Source organism: Excalfactoria chinensis, chromosome 2 (genome assembly GCF_039878825.1).
Source record: "Excalfactoria chinensis isolate bCotChi1 chromosome 2, bCotChi1.hap2, whole genome shotgun sequence".
Taxonomy (NCBI): Eukaryota; Metazoa; Chordata; class Aves; order Galliformes; family Phasianidae; genus Excalfactoria; species Excalfactoria chinensis.
Window position 1 is genome coordinate 67,186,100 of NC_092826.1, and position 25,738 is coordinate 67,211,837.

General features: G+C 35.7%; 1 protein-coding gene across 1 annotated transcript in view; it reads right to left on the reverse strand.

Moving 5' to 3' along the window:
- The window catches only part of SEMA5A (semaphorin 5A), a 306,555-nt gene that overhangs the window by 160,893 nt on the left and 119,924 nt on the right, over nt 1-25,738 (reverse strand). The window contains exon 5 of the mRNA XM_072327729.1: nt 19,427-19,472. Within this exon, the coding sequence (XP_072183830.1) occupies nt 19,427-19,472 (46 nt within the window). The remainder of the gene's footprint in view (nt 1-19,426; nt 19,473-25,738) is intronic.

The following is a 25,738-nucleotide window of genomic DNA, read 5'->3' on the forward strand; positions in this document are numbered from 1 at the left end:
GGATGCTGAAAAAGATACACAGCATAGTTTTGCGTTGTGGTTATAACAGTGGTTGGGAAAAGTTCACTGGCTTTATAAAATCATTAGGTCTCCATTTTCATTCTATATCAATATTACCCCAAACCACATTATTAAAAATGTCAGCATAAAGTGAGATAATAAAATGACAGGAAAATGGACCATTACTTACCCAAATAAGTATCAAACTAACAGTACATGGCTCTGGCTTTCAATTCTAAAGTTTTACAGTTGGAAGAACTGCATTTGATGAGTTTTTCCCATGTGAGAAGTCATAACAACAAATAATAATAAAAAGAAAGCCTATCTCTCTTACTCTGCTCATCCGTAGCTTTTCACATCTGACACAGTGATCCATTATCCAAGCCACGTATGAATACTCATTTTGACTGCAATAGTTCCAGACTTTCAGCAGGAAGATGCAATCCCAAATTTGAAATATAGACAAGTTATTCAGATTTAGTTTAGTCAATAGTATATAAAATGGTATTTTGATTTTGAATTACTTATTTGCTTTCTGACTTTTGGCACTGAAACTCTTGTTTCAGCCACGTTACCCTTCTCTTTCCATTTGAGATGTCAGGACACTGCAAACTAGGATGCAGATTTAAAAAGAGAAACACTATGTTCTGATATAGACAGTGTTTCTCACAAAGACTACACTGCACTGAACTTATTATCAGAGAGAAGACAGCCACCTCTTGAAATAAATGTAATAGGGCTGTACTGAGGTCAACAGCAGAGCTTCACTCAGCAGCCCAGGCATAGGACAAAGACCAATGAAAAGGACTGAAGAGCTCACAAAGGACCAGCTCCAGCGGTGTTTTTGTTTTGTTGTATTTTTACCATAAAAATTCCTAGGTAGTTATCCAGCATCTGTGCATGTCATTCAACACAAAATCTTGAGATATGGTCTAAAATCAAGACAAAAGACAGCCCCTTGCCTTAGTATAAGGAGATTATGTTCAAGCACTGCAGCGTGAGGAATTGATGGTAACGCATGCTGAAAATGTGGGAAGGGGATATAAATTACATACTTGTTATGGAAGGAGTGATGGCTATCAGTCCTTTTTCTTTAACATTTTCAAAAACATCAATTGAGTCATTGTTCCTCAATTTTGTATTCAGAAAACTCCTCAGCATCAATATATTTTTCACCACTATAATGGGTGTATGATATTTTGAAAATATCCAAAATCAAGCAGCTCCATAATTTGTAACTCACATGAAGAAAGGCACCATGGTGACAGGTGAAAGGACAAGAGGAAATTGCCTCAAGTTGCTCCAGGGGAAGTTTAGGTTGGATATCAGGTTAAAAAACAGCTGGCATGCCCAAGGGATAGGCTACCATTCAAAGACAGATAGACAGATTCAAGCAGTGGGCCTTTGCATGCTGTCATCTTTATCCTGGGCTGCCTCAAAAGAAGCATGGTCAGCTGGGCAAGGGGGAAGATTCTGCCCTTCTGTTCTGCACTGGTGAGAGCTATGCATCCAGATGCACAGTCCTCAGTATAAGACAGACATGGATCTGCTGAAGGCTGTCCAGATGAGGACCAGAAAAATGATCCAAGATATGGAATACCTTCCTTATAAGGATAGGCTGAGAGAGCTGCAGAAGAAAAGGCTCTGGAGAGACCTTAGAGTGGCCTTTCTGTACCTACATGGGGTCTGTAAGAAAGAAGGGAACAGATTCATTACCAGGGTCTGTTGTGATAGGACAAACGGAAGTGGTTTCAAACTAAAAGAAGGGGGATTTAGATTGGGTATAAGGATGAAGCTTATTATTTTTTTTTTTTACAGGAACAGTAATGAAGCATAGGAACAGGCTGCCCAGAGAGGTGGTAGAAGCCCCATCCCTGGAGACATTTGAGGTCTGGTTGGATGAAGCTCAGAGCACCTGTTGTAGCTGTACGTGTTCCTGTTCATTGCAGGGGAGTTGAACTAGATGACCTTTAAAGGTTCCTTCCAACTCAAAAGATTATTTGATTCTATAAATTAAATTCTGCAACTTCAAAGGCAAGTTTTCCACCTTCATTTTAAAGAAAGAAAAAGAAGAAAACAGATTTACAGAGTAGTAGAATAGATATTCACCAGAAATAAGTGTTTGAAAAGGAACCATCCATTTTAATATGATTTTCTCAGTCCAGCTGCTTCCAGAGACTTGTATTATACAAAACACACTGAGAAAAAAAAGTGCCTTGAAGGAGATAACAGTTTAAGAGGAAAAGTGATAGCAGGGGGTTGGAATCTTCCTAGCAAAGAAAAACCACTGTTACTTATTCTCCCTTAGGCTCCAAACCTTCCACGCCTTTAGCCTGTTCAGGTTGTGCTGTAATCTCTAGCAGTAGTACTTGAAAAGAGCAACTGAATGGCAGGGGAGTTCTGCCATAGTTTCCCAGCTCATGCGTCCATCCCCATGAGTTACATGCTTATATCTCACAAATGCAGACTTCCTTTATCTTAAAGTTCAAGTTTAAAATACTCAGGATTCTTTCTTTGTTTTTTATTTATTTTTTCTTTAACAGCAAGTACATGAATGAACATCCCATTTTTTACCTATTCCTCATGAATCACCTATTATAGTGTTCTCCCTCTCCTTAGTAAACAAAAACAAACATTCAAAGAAGATTCGTTAAAACAAATTAACAGCCAGTATTTCATAGGTTGGCATGTTTGGTTTTTTTTGTTGTTGTTGTTTTTTGTTTTGTTTTGTTTTGTTCTTCATTGTTGTTAGTTTTTATATCATTCTAATTGTTTTTCTTCCGGGGATAAGGGATGGTTAGAAGGGTAAGAAAATGTATGATAATAAGCTGGTCATTCAAAGAGGGCTATTTCCTCTCCATTCCTAGTTCTGCACTGGGATGAGAGCTGTGGTTCCAGAAACCCATTAAAGAATCTAGAACTCTAAGTGCTCCCCTTCATTTCAAACTGATGTCACTCCTGTTCATGAAATCCTGTCTTTTTCTCTGTAACATCACCTTCACATGTCCCTTAAATGAGCTGATTACATCAACTAAAATGGCCTAAAACAATTTTACTTTATTTTTTCCCACATGCACAACTGAAGCAGTGAGGAAGGTAAGAATGCTGACATCCTCAGTTACATCTGACAGCATTGTTGGGGAAAATCTGCATAGCTTGGTCACCTGAGAATATATCAGCCTGATACTATAATAATTCCTGTTACCTATTATGAGTTTAGTTTACTGATTCTTGTGAAGTCATTTGGTGGTCCTTAAAAGGAAGTTATTAGACCTGAAGAGGATGGAGATGAAGTAAAGCCTCACCAGCACATCCTTTCATTGAACAGACTCCTCTATATTTAAGTACTATTTAAGTATTTAAACAAACTTAAACTGACAAACTCATCATGCCTAACAATTCCTACTACATGTAACAGATAAGTACAAAGCATTCAGGATTTCAACTGCTACTTTGTCAGCATCTAGTATTTTATAATTCTTTTTACAAATCTGAAAATGATAAGTGGCAAGGCAAAGCCTTCCAAAATAAGGCTGCTCCTTATTTGTTTCTCTGTCAGCAGAATAGCCAAATTTCTTCATGTAGAAGATCTGAAGTCACCTTTGAAATGAATGTGAATATTTAGCAAGTATTTGGGATTACATACCCAAATCTAATGTATTTCATGAAAGATTAAGAAGGACAGAAAAAGATCAGTATGCTTCTATTCCCTCACGTTAACCTTTCATATGTTGCAAATTATTTTAATGAACAGTGGAAAGAAGAGAAGGCAGTGATGTGCTATGAGCTCCTACAAGGTTATCCAGCTGCTGAATAAAAAGTTTAACATTTGAGTACTATTATCACCATTCTTCTGATCTTTACCATCCACACTGTAAGGGTATTGTAATTTTCAAAGAAGGGAACACAGAATTTGCCTCTAGACTTTAACTAACATTCAGGGAGCCATAAATTCCCCATTTTATTGAACTTAAAAAGGTATTTGGGACATAACATTCTGTGATTGAAGCCTTCAGAATTTAAACTTCAAACCAAGCTGTTGTTCCCCTCTATTGTAAAGAGCTTGTTATAAAATGTGCAGTTAATAATGGAACTTGTTGCACTTGTGAGCCATCATTCTATAAAATAAATGGTCTAGAACCTGAGCAGAAGTATTTCAGAAGCAACCTTGAAAAAAATAATGAATGCCCCTCTGCAACTGTCCAGTACACACAGAAAGATGAGCTAATGAGGACAGACATGTAACAAACATGGTATTATATGAATCTGTGGAAAGTTTTTTGATGTTAGCACATTCTGGAAAACATGTATTACATGCGAGTTTTGTTCTTTTCCCCTCTAATTCTCTCTTCCCCCTACATGCAGAAAGCAGGCAAAGGTTCACAGATTCATAACTGCTTTTCTGATACCTACTGGTCCACCCTATGCTTGTCCCCAACTCTTACGCACACTCTTGTTTTAAAATGTTTTTTACTGGAGATGCAGACATATGTATTTTCTGGTAAGACACGTTTTTAGTGTCTGGACTTCCCATGAAATTCTGCACAGTGACATTATTATCTCATCAGTCCAATCACTACACTGATTAGCTCTCCGTAATGATCTACTAATATTGACCCTCAAGACATGTAAAATAATACTTAAAAACCTGAAAGAATAGAAAGTGCTGAAAATTTTCTCTACTCATTGGCTACATACTAAAGCACAACAAGAAAGAGCTATCTGTTCCTCGTAAAAGCTGCAGCCTAGCCCAGATCCCCATTCAGATCCCCACCTGTTCTAGTGAACCACCATGTGTTCATCCTTCCTACTCCAGACATGACTGCAGATTTGACACCACTATGAAACAGTAATCATCAGATTCCCAATCAGACAGCCTATTTTCATGAGCTATTTGCAGGGTTCTCTAAGGATCACTAAGTATAAGATCCATCTGATAAAAGCTGGTGCCAACATGAAGGCACAGGAAGGTACAGAAGGGAAGAACATTGTCCTAGATGGATGCATTTTTTGTTTGCTTTTCTGTACAAGAACTTTACAGAATGTTCATGCTGAATAAAGAACAGATGAGTGAAAAAAACAGGCTCATAATACTGTTCTTCCTGTCATTTCAGCAGGAAGTTTATTTTTGCAGTCCAGTTGTCCTTGTGATGAGCAGCAGAGATAAGAAAAAACCCTGTGAGGGCCTCACTTTCCACTGTCCCGAGAATTTAAATGGTCTCTGAACTCAGGCATGTCACAGAGGTGTCTGCTACCAAGCTGAGGACAAAGACTAACAAAAGTCAATTCAATTCCCTAAAATGATGCAGAATTTACTTTCCAGACAAGGAGAGGTAGATTACAAAGTCCCTTTTTTTATGTGACTTACATTAAACAAGATGCGACTGCTCTGGAGTCTATGTTGCAGAATTTGTCTTTGTCCCTCTCTTATGAAAACGAAGCTGTACAGAAAACACAAATTCCAGTGGGAAAAGGGGCTCACAACCTGTATTCCCATGGCAGTGCATTAACATTGCACTCAATAATTACAGTACCTACAAATGTTCACACAGCAATTACAGTATTCAATAGGCACTTTAAAGCAATATCTATACCACAGACTATATAAAGGATACTTGACATACTTTAATTAACACAAACATCTGCAACTCCAATCCCATGGTATCAGGAAGCCTGGTGCTCAGTCTGTGCAGATCACACTTCTACAGCAACACTGCCATCAATGCAGCCACCACTTACACTGAAGCATCTCTGATAACACCACAAGTTTGCACAACCACTACTGTGCTTCTAGTACTTAACCACCGCAGCAGGAAGGGAGCAGAGCAGCATTACCCCAAATCCTCTGCACATTCATCCTTCAATTATTCAAAACAGTCACAAACTACACGAGAGACCTGAGGAGTTACAAAACTTCAGCTATGTCACTTGAATGCCAGCATAACGAACACTGGCCAGCATTAGAAACCAGGGGGAATATCTGGCCCAAGTTACGCACTCACACACCTCAATTTCCCCCAAACATTTGCAAAGCTTTCCTATGTCTTTACTAGAGAAAAAGCTTCTTGGAGCTACAATTATACTAAATTAAAGGGAAAAAAAAGAAAAAGGAAAAAAAAAAAAAAAGAAAAAAAAGGAACAACTCTAATGCACCCTACTGAACTCTACAGTTTAGGAAACACAATCAAGCTACAGAAGAACCAGCTCCAAATCCATGCTGTGAATCAGATGACAAAAGCATATAAAAGCCAGTCTCTTACACTCAAAGACAGTATGCTAGTTGTTAGACTACTTACACAGTTTCACCTTCCAGCTCTCCCTTGCCTCTTTGAGATCTTCCACTTCACACAGACAATTAAAAATGTTTTTCAGGAATATGACAAACTAGCTCTGAATGAAACAGAAAAGTAGTTAAGCTCTCCTAGTACTCTAATTCATCATATATTTTCTTCAGGTGTATCCAATTTTATCTCAGAACAGTGGGCATGTATAGGAATGAGACCATCTTCCAAGTGAGTTCTCTTCATTTTACTATTTTACTATTTATTTATTTATTTAAAGTAACGTGCATTTTTACAGTAACATTTTGCTTTTGGGTTGTGCCCCCAAATGAATTTCTCTTTAGATAGTTTTAACACTTCTGTTAGTGGAGTTTGATAAGTTTGCTACATCCCAATCTGCAGAAGAAAAGTAGGCAATCTTACAAGCTGTGCTAAGGAAATACACTAAACAAGAAAACCCATGTTTTTCCTACAGGAGGAACAATTTGGGAACCACTTGGTTCAGATACTCTTTGTTTTAGTTTTCCCTCTCCTGCTCTCAGTAGCAAAGGCATTTTTATTTGAAGCACTCCATTTTACTGCCTGCCACAGCCTTCTATCATCTGAGAGACCAGCTAGGGGTAACTGAATGTATTGTGTTGTCTGTTCCTAGCTTAAAGGTACAACACACTGCTCTAGCCATGGGCTTAGGAATGGTAAATAACTTCAGAAAGCTTCCAGGCTTTGCCCAGCTCTTTGTTGAGACATTTCAGCCCAGAAGCTTGAATGACTGCACCCAGCCATTTGCAGATCTTTGTAGAGACCTGCATCTGGAGAGTCTCAGCCACCTGTGCTTTAAGAATTTTGTCTTAAAAATATGCATGTCAGCCCAGTAAACCCAACAGTAGCTTTTCTCCTGCACATAGTCTCCAGCATGCCACATGAATGCCTTATCTGCCATGACAGTGGGTAAGTTGGCTTGCTTCAAGAGATGCCCTCACATTGTGGCCATTTTGTTACTGTACTTAAATGGCCTTATCTACTGTGACATATTCAGCCAGATCACAAGTTCTTCTTGAAGAAACTACTGGTTTTAATCATCTTTTCTTCTCAGATTTTATCATCCAGAGCTCCATTTTCTAGGCTAGACTGACTAAAGCTCTCGCATCTATTTTACGCTGATTTGCTACATAAACCAGATTCAATCTGTAAAATTTTTTTAGGAAAGAAGTTACCTCCAGCTTCTGGTGCTTTTCACTCAGCTGGATATTTAGCAGCAGCAGGGAGCTTATGTGTGGCTGATTCTCTCAGCAAGGATGCCAAGATCCTTTCTGTTATTTTCTGCATTGCTCATATACCTGCTGTTCTGGAAAAGTCTGGTAAAAATTGCATTTTCTTCACAGATAAAAACAAATACTATATTCTTTACTTATCTCTTCTGCTAAATCAGGAACCTTCCCTTGTATGAGCAGCCTTACCTGTAAAATGCATTTGCCATAGCACGACTGTGATCTCAGGCTACAAAGTGCTTTTCTTTCCCAATACGCAAATGTAATTAGCAGAGACTTTCCACAGCACCACACTTCTCTATGAGCTTTGTACATCACATCAGTGCTAAAGTGCATTTACGGTGCCTCAGTCTGATTGGTTTCACTCACAGTAATTCATTTTTTTTTTCCATCCTGCTCATTCCTCTCCAAAGCTAGCAAGCCAAAGGGTGAATTCACCTTTTAGAAAGCAGTTTCTTATCATGTTACGCTTTATTTCATCAGGAATGTTAATTTAATATTACTTCTGAAAATCTGGGGAAGTAACTGTTCAGTGTTTTCTTATTTCTTCATGTTAATATGTACATTCATTAAATGCAATAATACAATAAACAATATATTTTATATGTAACTTTATAGAATTTGTCTCTTACTCCTCCCCATCCCCCACTTCTTTTTGTGTGTCTAGGCTGCAGATGGAGCAGAAAAAAGAATCACTAAACCTGTGAATTTTAGTGAAATAATATTCTTTACGCAGCATGCTTGCTTATTTTTTTTTTATTTTTTTTTTTTCCAGAATAATTTGGTTATGATTTTTCATGCATCAGTTCTCAAGTTTCAAGTTCCCTGCTGAGCCTCCCTAATGGATAGCTGGAGCATTACAAGAGTGCGTCAGCTGAATCTAACTTAAAGAGAAACATGACAGCAGTAGGTTCTTAAATGATGAATTTCTTTTAAAATAATGTTTAATAAAGTACATTAGAAACACCTACTCAGATGTCTTTAACTGATGTGTATAAGCATACTCTCATAAGTGTAAATATATGGGAAAACTGTCACGATGATGTCAGGAAGAAACAAAATGCATTTGAATCTATCAGACAACAATCTTACTTCAAGAAATAAATAATATATTTAGTCTGATTTCAAAAGTTGCATATTACAAATATTATTTCAACTGTAAATTACCCATACGCGTTCATAGATGTCTTTGTGAGTTTAAATCATTTAGCTTCATCTTCTTGTGCTGCATAGCACAATATTCTATTTTTCAAGCAAAACTGCTGACAGTCATGCAAGAAAGTGTCTGTAGAATCACACCTAGAGCAGTTTTCATATACAATGACCTATTTTTGATCTTCTCTGAGCTTACAGTGTCATTATTTCTTCAGACCTGTCCTGGCATATAAAAACTTCAGTAAGAATACCTAGCCTCATTAAAGTAAGAAAAAAATGCAGTTGCAAAATGTTTTCTATGTGTTCAGCAGCATAAAAGGCAAATACAAATACAGATACTTTTGTTTCTTTGCTTCTTGATTTGTTTTGTTATAGTTTTGTTAAGTGGCCGTGTATTTAGAGATAGTATGCAAAATTCTGCCAGACTAACTAAAGCAGCCATGCAGTCATGCATTAGGAGTCAGAAAGAACAGCACTGAAGAAAGCTTCCATTTCATCAATGGAAATTACAGTGTGTGAAGGAGTCTGAGCATTCACCCAGACTAGTTTGTGCAGTCCCAGTTTGCACAGTCTCTCCTCTCACAAGCTCCTGTTTTCAACTTATAGCAGTAGGGCAGGAAGAAGTAAGGAACAGTTTGACCCTTCAGCTGTTCATTTCCTCGTGATGAGTGCAAGGAGGGGCAGAACTTTGCACAGAACTCTCCAAACATCAAGGCAAAGGTTTAGAGCTTCTGGGCCTAAGGCCATAATCCTTTCAAATGGACTTCCAATGACAAATACCCTTTAAGCCATGGCACATACGAATACTGCAAAGCTACTGCATTTTCCACTTAAGCTATCCTCAAGATGAATGCATTCTCTAATTCATATTTAAGTATAATTACCAGAAGCTAATGTAAAGTACCAAACCGAGCATTTCATTCAAAATGTTCATTTTTAAAGCTCTGAAAGTGATACATTAAGAAACTGAATCACATTTCATTAAAAAAAAAAAAAAAGTCAATGCCACAAAGATGTTATTATTTATCTAATTATCATAAATGTGTGTTCCTTCTGCACCAGGTACTGAATGATCCTAGAACATGCCCCATTTTCATGATGTTACTTTACCAAGGTATCCACATAAATATGAAATTCTGATATTTTTCGCAGGGTCTCTTATTTGTCTTTTAGCAAATCTAAGTGAATCAGTCAATTAAAAAACTAATCAAACAATACATAAGCAAGTTTGGAGTTGTCTATTTCTGGTTATTACAAGGGTATCTGTAACCTGGGAAAAGTACTAATGGGTTTCAATCAAGAAAGTCATTTCCATAATTGAAAATATAGACAATATTTCAAGCTAAATTCCCATAAACATCGAGATATGTGAACAAGCCCAAACACAGATCCTATGTTTTTCTACAGTGTCACAATAATCTGTTTGATATTTTGTTCACTTGATAGACAAATCAATACACCAATAGCCAACACATCATTGAATCATTTTATAGATCTGAAGAATAAATTTCAGGCACTAGAACAAATGTGAAAACCAGAAGAGCTGGATAGAAAAGCTCATATTAAAATCATGTGAAGGAATAAAAGCAAAAAAATTAAAAAAAAAAAAAAAAAAAAAGCAGATGGACATTGAGTGTGCCTATAACAAGGATAATTACTGTAAAGACCAGCCTATGTTCAGCCCGCAATGAAGTCTTGCTAAAGAACACTCATTAGTAGTCACACAATCCTTTAATTTCATACTGATATTTCAGTTTAGAAACCATGATTGAAAGGGCTTATTTTACATTTTAGATGCCGTTTACTTACTGTGAAATCTTGCTGCACATGGCCAACATGTATAGAAATCCTATCATCATATTCCATACAGATGTCTAATTCAAAAATGAAGTGGCATTTTTGCTTCTTGTACTGTCAGCATTCTTCCCCAGCAGGGTTAGACAGCTGGGGATGCAGATGTTGTTGTATCCTGTTCTTCAGTATACAGGTGCCCTCATGCACTGGGCAGACAGCCTGAGCACCTGACCCAAGGCTCCGATTTCCACTCTGGGGCAGATGAGCAAAGACACTGTCATTAGGCAGAACCCACTGACCTAAATGCTAAGTCCTAAACGCTCATTGTACTGAATTGCCCTCAAAAGCCAATGATGTTACAATAATAATAATAATAATAGAATATCAAATTGCAACCAAGAGAAATAATGTAGTTGTGTATGATGTCAGCCCATCACTTAAACAAAGAATGTTTTCAGAGTGGCTGCCTTCAGATAAATCCAAAATAAGACCTGAATCAGTGATTTAATACAGAAGTCTCATATATATGTCTAACACAAGATATTTCAAAGTACATCTAACTTTCCTAAATAAAATTATTAACATATTTTGACATGATTTATAGCTCCCAGACTTGACAACAGAAGTACCATATTGTGATACCATCTGGAATGGGTAAAACAATACATGCTAGAACAGATAAGAACACCTACTAAAATTGGGGAAGGGAAAATGTAGTAGAAAAAAAATAAATAAATAAAAATAAAAAAAAAAATCAGGACAGACAAAATAAAGGCAATTCATTTCCCAAAAGACATGATAAACGTATCAGAATAAAACTTGAAGCTACTGTTGTTCTTGGTTCAGAACAGGAGTACCTCCTTATGCTTTAACTAAGCAGCATCTCTGAAACACTTAGGAGCAACAATCCTTGCCTTAAATTCAACAGTGCTTACCAGGCAAGCAGTGTGCTGCTTCTCTGTCTTCTCAGTCATTTATGAGAGCAGGACTCTGTCCTCCTACACTTGTGCAGGCTCCTCTCTAACCACTGTTCTCCTTGTAAGATTCTCAGACCTGTCAATTTCCTTTGATTCTTCACATATTTCAGAATTCCAGTGTGTTTTTTTTTTTTTTTCTTAAAAAAATAATTAAAAACAAACAAACAAGCAAACTAGCACAGATCTAGTTTCCTAAACCTAAAAAATATATCCACCACTAGCCTAAGGATCAGGGGAGAAGAACTTTTTGCCAGTTCTTTCCATAATTCAGAAGCTGGGTGCATCCTTTAACAGCACTGTGGCAAAAGTTCCCTGTAGCTCAGTGGTGAGGTGTGCATCTTAAACTATTATTTCCCATGTCAAGTGGACATAAGGCTACTGAGACATTTTCTCTCAATCTCAGTTCAAACCTTTTTTTATTTCATAGGTCAACAAGCAGTGTCAGGGTACAATATGGACCACACAGCATCCTCAGATGAAGTATTGATGTTACACAAAGAGGTGTAAGCTGAAATCATCTCCAGCACTTAAAATTACCCAATAGTATCTATGTCCATTACTCTGGTAGAATTGTTGAACAGATCTCTGCAGTACTGGAAAACACAACCCTCTCTGTAACCAAGTTGACCTGCCTTTAAGCTTACTCCTAGGATGTATATGGTATACAAGTTATGGTTGCACTTGCATTAGTTATTAAAGGTCAGGACAGACAATGAACCTACATATCATTGTCTATAACCAAAACCTATTAACCACATTTGCAGATCCTGTATTACAGATAGAATGGGGACATATTTTTCAAAACATATTCCAGATATTTTCTAAGTTGTTAAACACTTCAGCACCTAAGCAGTAAAGAACTGAAGCCTTTAACCAGGAACTGCTTGTATCCAGGTCTCCACTCATGCAAGACAGCATCTTGCTCTCATTCTCCATATTTTCTACTTTCATTTTATATACAGACTATCATTTCTGCATTTATTTAATACAGACACTACATTGGAAAAGGCTATTTCTCAAGGAGAGCCCATATTTCTCTACCACAAGCATTGCCCACTTGTCACAGAATACTGCTTTATTCCATAATCAGCTGCAGCATGCCATAACCCTATATAAAGACTAGATATTTGGAAAGCAGAAGCTTGATTTCCCTTCAAACATGATACTTCGTGATTACTCTTCTGCAGATGCATTAGTTTGCTCATGCTAAAGAAAAAACACAGGTATCACCTTCTTAGAAAAAGGCATTTCCACAATTACAGATGGGGTATGTAACAGTCTGGTTGTGCACCACACATACCAGGAAAATTTAGCAGTCAATCACTCAAAAAGAGATAAATAATATCACTAGAAAATCCTCATCAGCTGTTTCTTGAATATCTGCAGTGAAACAAATACACATACCTTTTGGAATCGTCTCTATTTCTCATGTGATGAACAAATGCACTTATGCATTATGTCCAGGTGATTCAGGTTTCCCCTTTATCTCAGAAACAAAACACAAATGTTTGTTATCTAAAAAAATGAGGAGGTTTGCTCCAGTGGTAGTGAAACATTTCAGTACCTATTGCAGTCATTGCTGCAAAATCAGAAGAGAAAATTACAGTAAGCACACAAAAAATATTGCCTAATAAGCAAAAGAAGGAAACTAAAACCCTAAGCTTTTGTAGCTAGACGGATGTGTTCAGACTCGTTTGACTGGAAATAAACTTGTGCTTGTATTTTAATACTGATCCAAAACAATGACAGATGCAGCGAATAAATGACAAATGACAAAGCCTTTGCCAGGCTTTCTTTTTCATACTCACACACACAGATAAAGCCAACGCAGTTGCAAAGCCCTGCCAATTTGCCAATATTTTGCTTCACTTGGACTCATTCTGAACATACATGACACATTTCAGCTAAAGTGAAGGGCATATGAAATAACAAGTTCTGGAGACAAAACCTCTGTGCTACTTAGAAGCCAAGTTTAAATGATTAATGGGGATGAGCAGAAGAAAAGTCATACATCAACTGTCTTCCTCATGTGCACCCTGTATAGTTTTGTGGTGGGATCTGCACATGAACTCAGAACATCACAAAGGAAAAAAAAAAAACACATCCAAATACATAACATATGTAACTAGTCTAATGTAGGCGAAAAATCCCATGTATAGAAAGACTATTCACAATGAATATTGAAAGAGAACATGGACAAATACAACCAAAGACAGATTTTATTTTTTTTCCCCCCAAGGGAAATGAAATTCTGCCTGCTGCTGGTAGCTCATTTCCCCACAGATATGCTATTGAGAGATAAGAATACTTGCAATCTAACATGTTTCATCTAGTTTGAGGAAGCCCCCTTCAACTACACGTAGAAGTCAGTGGGTTACAGATTAGACACATGAAATTATCTGCTAGCACCTTAGCAGAGGTTGCCTCTTGCTTACCTCAGTCCCCTGTGAAAAAGTTTTATGAATACTAGTTGTTCCTTTTGCTTCCAAGACCCCCAAGACTAATTTGCAGAAGTCCTAGCAGCACCAAAAGTAAAGCTAACTTAAGATAAGTTTATCTGCTGTGGCTATCCACTTTTCATTCACACACCTCAGATGCACATATGAAGAGCCCACGCATAAATAATAATTTGGTAGATTATGCAACAATTATTATTTTCCAATTGACACTAATACTGGCATAAATATATTTTTTTCTTTTTATAAAGATATTATATATTGTCTAAAACATTGAGGATTAAAAATTTCCATGCATATTTTCAACATATATTGCAATTCAATTCAATATTCAGCCTACCATTTAGCTCATAAATGACTCATAAAGCTGAATTATCATCTGTAGGAAGTACTTCAGATGTACTTGAAACATGCAAACAGCAGTAAGAATCTCCTTTGTAAGTCCTTCTCCAACGAAATTCTTTTTCCTGGCAATTTGCAAATCCCATCTTGCCTTTACTTACCTGAATGTCTCATTAGCAGCTAATAAAGAAATAAATAAAATCAGCTTTATACTCCTATGTTTAAAGTTAAATGAAAAACTCAAAAAAAAAAACCAAAACAACAAAAACAAACAACCCCAATCTCCGAACTTCTTAGCTAGTATGAAGAATTTGGTTCTTTTGCAACAAACTCAGAACCAAAATTGCCTTTAAAAGTGGATTTAAAGGTATCTGTATTTTCAACAGAAAAATGTACAGACTCAACATGCGGATAAAATCTCAGGAGAGTTACACAAGTATTGGAGCAAGCGGAAGGGGGTGATTTTCAAAGTAATAACAGGCTCCACAGCTAGAAGGTTAAAGTGAAAGGTGAGCTGAAAATCTTCATGGATTTACAGGACACATGCTTATAAAGATGCCATGATTGTTATAAAAGATGATATAAGCCAGCTTGTATTAGCATACATTTTTTCTTCATCCATAAAATAAACTTTACAGATGTATCGGCAAACTATTTGAGGATTAGCGAAGGAGGCACAAAAATCTTTGAATTTAGAATCACTGTTTTCCAAAATTAAAAAAGAAACTTTGAAAAATACATTTGTTACAGCCATCTTCTACATACTGCCAAAGTCCCACTATTAATCCTGATACTGTCTAGACATCATAATTTTAAATACGTTTTTTCCCTGAGTTATTTACTGTAGGACTACAATTTAATTTCTGATTTTGTATTTTAAGAAATATAGAAGAGTTCTCAGAAAATTCAGCTTTCATCTTAGGCAATGCTTTTAGGTAATTTTTACCGTTACTCAAACAAAACTCAAATGAAAACCACATAGATTCAATAATAGAAGAAAGTCTACATGGCTACTATGCTGAACTGTGATGCATAAAATATTTGTCATTCTACAGCCGTAACCCAAGGAGGGCTTCTTTCCTAATCCATAATCACCATCCACACATTGTTCTGACAGTCAGCTTTGAACAAATTGACTTTTAGGCTTCTTCAGCAAGAGCTTTAAAAGGCTTTCACTCTTTTTATACTTCTTTATTCTCTCACACAGAGAAAATTGCTGAGACACATCAAATACCAGTTTGCTATAGACACTATCGCATTGAACTTGCTTACTCAAACAGGCTTTTCCTATAAAGTACAGAACACAGAACCATGACATGTTGGATGACATCTTTGATGCACCCACAACAGACAACAATGGCTCGGTATCTCATGTTAGATACACATCCTGTCTGAGGCAATCTATTAACATTCTAACTCTCACTTTCACAGGGGATTAACTTTCACTAAAAAAATGGAAACAGAAACCTTTCAATGAATGAACTCTGTTCTGCATTTCTATTGTGAGAATTTGAAATTCAAACATCTATTTTTCTTTTTTTCAAAGGTTACCTTGTATTCCAAAACTATTTTTATGTACCCAATTAACAAAACAAAACAAAACAAAAAAAGGAAAAAAAAAAAAAGAGAAAAAAAAGAAAACAGCATTTGTATATATTTAATACATATTGTCCTTTTTATTTTCCTCCCACAACTGAATAAACAAGGAGTCATTATTCTACCCCATTCACCTTTAGAAAGATTTCCCATTACATAATTGTTTCTGATAATAACGCAATGTCTGATAAAATTACAAAATAATATCTTACTTGAAAATACTCCTTCCTTTCAAAGATACGTATAATGAAACTTGCAAAGATGACGTGCATAGATGGACTTGGGTGGACTGTTCAATGGATGAAGAACTGGTGGCGAGATCAGATCCAGAGTGTGGTAGTCGATGGCTCAACATTCAGACTGAGATTGGTGATGAGTGGTGTCAGTACTAGGACTGTGCTTTTTAACATCTTCATCAGTGACATAGACAGTGGGATCGAGTGCACCCTCAGCAAGTTTGCAGGTGACAGAGAGATGTGTGGTGTGGCTAACAAGCCCAAAGGATGGAATGTCATTCAGAGAGACATAGACAGGATTGAGTATTAGGCCTAGGAGAACATCATGATGTTCAAGGAAGCCAAGTGCAAGGTATTGTACCTGGATTATGGGCAAACCTGACTATCAGTCCAAGCTGGGAGATTTAAGGATAGAACATAGCCCCATTAAAAAGGACTGGTGGATGGGAAGCCAGGTAAGAGCCAACAATGTGCCCTCACAGCCCAGAAAGCCAACTATGACAAACTCCAACAGCTACTTAAGAGTAACAGATGGGGAAAATTTATTTACATTAAAAAAAAAAAAAAAAAAATCTATCGATGATCAAGATTTATTTATAAGCATTCCCTTTCTTCTCAAAAACATGCTATAAGAAGGACTAAACTGATGAATCAAGACAAAGCAAAGCAGAAATATGAAGAAAATAAAGAGTCTCAGAAGTTTAACTGAAAACTGAAAAAAAAATAGCAAATTGTAACAAAAATCCTCACTTTTTTACTGGAAGTACTTGCTGCACACGAGGAACAGTCAGCAATTTTCCTTCTCCTTCATACACACAGTAATGAGAATAAAGCTCAAGCAATGTTTTAAATAACTAAACAAGTGTATGAGTTATACTGTTTCCAGACTTTTCATATTTTTATTACTCTACACTGAAAATACTGTACAGCCAGCACTTCACCATGCACCTTTTCTTCCAGACGTGAAAATAACTAATTAGCCTATGAAACATCTGCATGTTTCAGAAAGGCTTCTTCATGCAATGTAATCAAATAAGCAACATAAACAGAAAAATTAAACTCTGCTTTTATGCATTATGACAACTTTGTGAAGAAAAAATGCTGCAAGAGCAACTCTGTCAGTTCATAAAGTGTCAAAGTCTTCAATCATTCAGCAAACAAATGCTTACTAGCCATAAGATATTAATGAACAAAACCACAGCATACCTTATTTCTCCTGCAAAATTCTATCATTCTGTTACTCAAGGATTTCATATCCTTTTAACTGTTTCTTATTTTTTTCCCTACCTCCTTCAACAATCACAGACTTTAAGGTTTAAAATATTAAGAACTTCAAAATACTGCAAATTTTAGCCATTAATTTGGTAACATTCCTCTAATTCTATAGCCATTCTCTACAGATGTAAAAGATTCAGGTTTCACTTTAAAACATTTATTAACTACAAGTGACTGAGAAATCACTTATAGCCTAAGGTTTCAGAAATTGAGGTTTACTTCTGTTCTTCTTTAGGCAAATCCTATGACACCTGAGGATGACATCATTCACAAACTAGGATTCTGTACTGTTCTAGAGTATATGAAATGTTTGTAAACTTCTATGAATCATCTGGTAAACACAGTTTTGGATTTAGGTGGGTTCCAAGTTTACAGTTGGTAAATTCTGGTTAACTCTAAACTTTCTCATGGAAGGTTGAGCTTATTTTAATTAACAGAACTTTCGCACTTTCTGGTGTGAGACTTTGAGAGACCACCTATATATCTTAACTTTCTCCAAAAATATTGAAAATAGTTGTGGAATCATATTTGGATTTGTAGGACTTCCTACAATTAATCTCCACTGATGGTGGAAATAGTGATCATGGTGCTGATCTGGAGGGAGGTACCCAAAGGGACTGACTTTTATTACTACGTGATCAATGGCAACCTTCATACTTTCCCTGGAGGACTGCAGGATGACCTAAATGTAATACTCCTGCCCTACCTTCATCAAAACAAAGGCTTCAGATATCTCACTTAGAGCTGTCATAACAGACACATTCCTAGCCTGGAAGAACCCAAGGAAATACATCTTTTGATTTATTGTATATAGGACAGTCCTAGAGCCCACTAACAGGGCCAAAGGGAAAGTATAGGAAAAAAGGAAGAGGTTTATGAAGGACAAGTATAAAGGCGTCATAATGGTAGGAAAATAAAAAATAAAATAAAATAAAAATAAATAAATAAATAAATAAATAAAACAGGAAGAAAAATTTAGAAACATGGAGTAGGGGTAGAAAACATGCTAGTAAGAAGAAATACTCTCATATTTTGGTTTCTAGAAATAGATCCCCAAAATGTTGTAGGAAAAGGCAAACCAATGATGTTACAGCACTGAGGACTGAAAAGAAATGTTACTGAAAATCAGCTTGAGAGAACAGTTTAATGGCTTCTCCACATTCGCACAACAAAAACTTGGTAGTCTAGCAGAAAATCAACATCAAGGTATCTGCCCTAGTTTGAAATTTTTGCTGATCCACGAGGGTGATGGTTTGAGTTAGAGCAGTTATACACTTGTAAACCACAGACTTCTCCCTCTTTAGTGACCTGAGTCTACTCACCCTAACAGAAGAAAGCCAGGTTAAAAACACTGAAAGAGGAAACCAACAAAACCAAAGCAAGGAACACCACTCAGGAGATTGAGGGAAGACGAGATAGCAGATATATGATAAATTCAGTATGGAAGTTATATAAATAAATAAGCTGACCAGGAATTGTCACTTGGCTGTGACACCTAAGTGCCTCTTAAAAGCTTTTAGTTTCTAGTTCCAAGCTCCAACAAGTTTTAAACTGCAGACAGACACCTTTTATACAAAACTTGGATTCTGACACCTTCATTCACATCATATTACTTCACTGAAAATTTGCTGTTTAATTTGCCTATTTTTTCTTCAGTAAGTATAAGTTTTTAGTTTATCATTATTTTAAAAACACATTTTCTCTTTAATAGTAATACATTCTGAAGACAGGAACTCTATTAAAGTCCACAATCCAAAGTCAGAATATTTTCCTAAGAGAATATGATCCTTTTTTCCAGTCTCCATTTCTTTTTATAGATCCATGCTAACAAAAATCCCAGCAGAAAGTAACATCAGGTCTGTATGGCCTGGGACAAACACTAATCTAGAATTAAAATGGATTATATGACTTATATAATACAGTAAAGAGGACAAAACCAGCTGAATACTTATCTGTGGCTATAAAGCTTACAAATAAATCTTGATTATCTGCTTTAAAACATCCGCCTAACTTATATAAAGCAAAGAAAACAAATATTCAACATACCTGTATTAGAGAGAGATCCTCAAGTTGCAACCTGAAGAGGTAGTTTCTAGAGTTAAAAAATAAATAAATAAATAAAGTAGGTAAAAAATTAATTACATTGTTACTAGCATTTAAATAAAGAAATCATTAGTGAATATAAAAGAAAGAAAAAATGAAAACATGACTGGGACTCAGGACTTTTAAGTCTTTTATGGGCTGTCACCAAAACTCTGCTCTTTGGCTGAAGACTTAAGGCAATTTCCATAATTGATTTTCAGCTTGAAAACTGTATGTAAAGTGCGTATTTACACTGCATATATGGAGTTCTGTACTATACAGTCCAGTCCTCCATTAGAATCAATTGGATGAAATACTCAGTTCTTTGGCAGATTCATATTACCAGTGTTAAATGTCTAAACAAGAATAAAATGGCACGTAGCTGCCTATTTCTCCTGACAGTACAGGAACCTCGCACAATTAGCTCAGCCAGAGATATACACAGTTTAAAGTAAAGGAGCCCATTACAACAAAATCTCTGCGTAAGCCACAAAGTCTTCATAATTCTGATTGAAGAGATATCATTATCTGACCTAATTTCTTTGACACCGGAAGTTGGTTTTGATTTGCTTTTCATTTTTGTTTGGTTTTTATTTACATCAGAGCTGTACATGAACAAATAGTATTTTTTTAAAAATAAATAAATAAATAAATTCATGCTCTTAATGCAAAAATATTCCTCACTTCACTTTTACTTTTCTGCAGTATTACTACTCCCAAGGAACAAAGGAGGAGTTGAGATGAATCCTGAACAAGATGTGACACAAAGGCACTGCAATTAAACCTTTGGAAATGATGGGTTCAGTTATTCAGAAAGGTTCAGTTATTCAGAAAGATGAGTGCATCCCTCTGAGTGAACACTTTCTTCAGCATGTATTGTTACAACTTTTCATATAAACCAGTTCTGTTGGTAGCACCCATAATATCAGGCCACAATTCTCATTGAAAACAATAATAATAAAATAAAAAAAAAAAAGAATAGTACCCCATCTACAAAATTATTTCAGTAGGTCCTCATCTCTACTGCAGATTCTCTTTTGTGTTATGTCTGCAATAGGGCTCTTCATCTTCCATCCTCCATTTTCACATTCCTCCTGCCCATCTTTCTCTTCCCCCTCCTTCACTTCTTTCATAGTCATTTCTCATGCACATTTTTCTTCTTTTCATTATGCTTTTTTCCCCCTTATTTTAGATTCTATATAGAGCCATTCTGCCTTTTCCAAAGTGACTACAGAGTGAGAATTTAAAGGGAAAAAAATAAAAAAGAAGAATATTGTAAATTAGTGAAAAAAGTAAGAAAATATAAACGACCAATTTTCGTTTATTCACAACGAATGTGTGAGATTATTTCACACAGATTTCAAAAAATTCAGTTGAACAAAGTAAACAAAAATAGATAGTAAAGAGACAATTAAAATTTAAACTTTGAATTTAAATATTTGCAATAGTTGGAAAAGATCAGTAATTGGTAGAAGTATAATCCAAACTGAAATCTGGACACATTTTTGGACATAACAATTCCAATTCTATCCAAACAGGCATGAGATATTTCAAATGGGCCCAGACAGTGAGGATCTGTATTTTAAATGAGCCTTATTAAAAACAGCCTGTGTCTAAACAATGAAAAATGTTACTTATCAAATACACATCTCAGAAACACAAGTACTATCACAGTCAGCTCTGTTTGTAGACTGAAGTGTGCATGCATCTGTATTTATGTATTGACTCATATATGGTCACATATACATGTATGTGTACATATATATATACATATACGTGTATATATACATACATATATATATTTCTACAGCACCTGTGTCATAAAGAGACTTGAAATGGGCAAACAAAGAAAAGGGTACAATGTTTACATAGAGCTTCATCCTCAAGAAAAGTGCAAATTACCTTTAAAGACTGCCACTGAAAGGCAGGAGATGATGTATATAGTTTTCTAACCCATCTGTACTATCTTTGTAAAGACAAAGATTACCTTCAGATTTTTATCTTGCTCGGATATAGTCAACAAGAAACATACATATACTAAGCTGGGTTTGTATCTTATTGCATATATGGAATTGCTTCCATCAACCATCATTGATCGTGCTTCTTTCACTCCACATATCAAAGCTAAGAAACCTGCCGCTTCACCGCTGTTGCAAATCTTCCTTTCATTTACAGGAGAAGGACAACTTTTTTTCTTCCAGAGAAGCTGAACTACATCCACAGCAGGTATAAATTGTTTTCTTAACTCAGTGGTATCAGAGTCACATCTCACTCTACAAATAAATGGATTCACTGTTCTAGGATATATGAGCACAGTCTCATCTCACACTTCTGTTTTTCAGGTCAGTACTTCACACATCACGTCAGTCCCTATGGGTACTTCATCTTGACATAGCTACTGAATCTTTATCACTGATGTGGCATCACAGAACAATGACTTAGATATACTGTATTATTAATGATGAATTTCTATGGTGTTTCAATATGACACCCTTTCAACTTATTAAAAAGTAAACCACTGACCCAAACTGAAACAAACTGAAACAAAAACAAAAACAAAAACAAAAAAAAAAAAAAAAAAGGAATTCAGCCATGTCCTAGTGAAAAAGACGGGCTGAATGTCATTGTGTTCCTAAGAAAATGACATTTATATCCTATGCAGTAGAGCACAGAGCACAATACTTCTCCCAGTAATAGATCCAGTGAAATTAGAAATATTGATCCAGTAAATGTCTGGAAGAATAAAATGTCTATGTTCATGTGAATGAATCAAGAGCCAGAGTTAATTACTGTATATTTCTACATTTTTCAACTTTCTATGGCTGCCAATAACCAATTACATTTCTCAGTTTAGCAAAACCAGTTAAAAAAAAAAAAAAAATAGACCATAAAGTAAGAAAGAAATCCAAATGCAATAAATTGCAAAAGCATTAAAACCTGTAACATAAAGGCAAACTGGGCAAATGAATAGCACAGAGCAAATGTTACAACATGATCAAAATGAGGACAGTTAACAAATTAGAACTTGATTTGCAACCAGAACTATCCCTACAAGAACATCTCCACCTCAGTAAGTCTGTATTTATCAGTATACATACAAGAACTCACTAGAAAGGGGTATATCTGAGGAAAAAAAAAAAAAAAAAAAAAAAAGAAAAAGAAAAAAAAAAAGTAAATAAATAAATGTAAGAGTAAAAAAAAAACAAACAAAAAAACAAAACACAGAAAATATGGTACTAATAACTTTTTCAGCCCAAAGGAAAAGCCAATGCTAACTTTCTTCCTGTATGCAATCATTAAACCCCTCCTGATAGCTCACAGTGCTTATTTAGAAATGTTGCTCAGCTTATGCCTGGGATTGCCATTTTCTAATGTTTGTTCTGATTCACTACACTGCATATATACTTCAAAGGCAACTGTAGATATAAAACTGCCCAAGCACATTTCTGAAGCATAGCTATAGACCTCTTAGTGTGCAGGGCCATCATTTGACCAAGTATGGTGGTAACAAAAGAACGAGCAATAGACTTTACATGCTGGAATTAAACTGATTTTGCACTGTCCGTAATTGGTAAATTTGTTTCCATTCTGCATTTAATGAATGAAGAAAACACATATGTTACATAAATATGCAAAGAGAAGGACACTGTAATGAGAAAAAGAAAAATAATAACTGCAAGGTAATGCATGACCCTACATTACTTCAGACCCTCAACAGACAAACTTGCTTTACACTCTCAGTACTGAACAACATTCCTGACTGCACTGTACTAAGCAGAACTGGTTAATCACGAGGCTGCTTAAACTCAATAACAAAGACTTCCACTGGCATCAGTGGGAACTGAATGAAGCACTACAAAAAGCAATCACTAGTCCCCAGTGTACTTCACTTTATTGCAGTGAATACATCCTACATGACTACAAGTAATGGGATAAATTTTATCTGCTACGTTTCATGTTTCAAGTCCACATCAAAATCTACTGAAAACTCATCAACTATGGAGTGTAAAGAGCATTAATAATGGTTGTGAAACATAGTACTATCCTCTTATAGTGAAACAGCAAGGCATAAAATTTGAACATAATAATAAATACTGTTCTATTAAACACAGATGTGAATTAAAAGAACATTAAGGTGGCACACACCATTTAAGAGAACGTACTGTAGGCTCAATTTTTGAAAAAAAGTATAAGATAGCAAAAACAAAATAAAATTACAACAACAAAAACAAACAAGCATCCATATTCCTCTGCAATTGGGAGCTCAAATCAGAAACACAAGGCATGATCAAAGAGATATAACAAATCTCCTGGAAATACAACAGAAAAAATTCTTTCCTGTGGACACTTTAAGAAATTATTTCACGGAATTATTTCAAAGAATAAAATTTAGCATAACTTACTGGAAGGGAAAAAAAATATTAAGACTAAATTATAAGCTCCCTCAAAATTAAATATTAAGCAAAAGTCATGATTTCATAATTGAAAAAGGAAAGTTTTGGGTAAAAGCCAATTCTAATTCTACAGTGCAATAAAAGTAGCATTTGGAACTAAAACAATCAGTGGAAAGTAGATAACCTATATTAAAATATTAGAAACTTACTATGTAGAAAATTGACTCAGTTTATCAAGAAAATATACAAAAAAAAAAAAAAAAAAAAAAAAGCATGAAAGAGTTGAGAATGATATATCAGGAATAAAAGGAAATCTATATTAAATGAAAATGGTCAAATCACAATAATGAAAAGTAAAATCACCAGTAAACCAGTAAGTAATTTTAGTCCTGATTCTGCAGAAAATACATGTATTGTATTGCATGAGAATAATGAAGAAACAATCTTCTTGATAAATGATAATGATTTAAAAAAAAAAATAACAATACACTGAAGTGATATTTTGTCTTTTTTTTTTGTTTGTTTGTTTGTTTTTTCTAATAATTTCTAAAATTTCAGGTCACGTGGAATGAAAGTCTAATCAAGTTTTATCAGTATTCAGAAGGACAAAGGAAGGCTCAGGTTATCGTAGACTGAGCAATGGGCACTCGGCTTTGCAAAATGAATTGGTGTGAATTAGGAAAAAATGGTAGCATAAATTAAATTAACCCAGTCAACAAGGAGCTTATCAAATCTGATTTACTTCTCTGATGATTACTTTTTAGGATTAAGAAGTCATATAGTACACACCTTCCTGTGAGTCCACACACAGCCTCAGCAGTGATTGGAGCATACCATAAAGAATGGACCAACAACAGCCAGGCATCAGTTCCAGATATTTCATGCTACCTGCTTCTATAGGAAAAGGACAGAAGTACCAAGCGGCCTATCTCTGCAACTCAGGAGCTCACCTTCCTCCTGAAGTCCTCTCAGGCCATCTAAAATATATTACTGTCTTCTTTTGTCAGCTCAAGCTTCCTTCACACAGCACCTGGTTTCCCAAAGCTGGAGATGATCACAGCGCATCTGTCACCTGTGCATCTCTTATGCCTTTAGATCACAGCTTTTCTTGTTATTTTTCTTTAAATACCTAAAACTTTGTGAGTGTACTCAGCTATTCATTCTATAAGCTGTTGCTGGGTTCAGTTTTACCATGAAATATTGCCTCAGCAAAAACATTAATCAGGTATGTCATAATGGTAGACCAAGTCTTTAATACCCTTGTGTTGCAACACTTATCTCCAAGTATATGCCCTCAGTTTTTATGTTTTGGAAAATATGACATATACTATTCAATACCCCACCACACCACATAAATAGTCATGAATGTTTTCTGTGGTCTTTCACTATCTGAATGTTTAATATCTTCAAGTCTCACTGCTGCTCTCTAGTACTTCTATATCATGGTATCAAATTCTTAGGCAGCAGCTCTCTACCATTCATTCCAGTGCTGTCAAAGTACGCAGAAGCTGGCAAGGTAAGAAAGCACAACCTGTCTGTCAGCAAGGTTGTACTAAGACAGTACAGTTGGATTGAAGACCATTAGAGAAGGAAGGAGTAGGTAAATGGTATGAGAATATAATCTAAGAAGCAAAAGAAGGCACAAGTTGCCATATTCCATAGCACAGTTAGCATATACACATCAAGAAAATAACTTCAATTAAAGACACCCTTCTGTTGATATTATTTCTGGAGATGGTTTACAATGAAATAACCATGGTCTCTGCTAAAAAAAATCTTCATTTACCCCTACCGTACTTCATTTTGTCTTGTCCTGGGCCAACCACCAGAGTTCTTCTACTGATACATCATGTTAGTACAGTAAATAAAATGGCAAGATGCT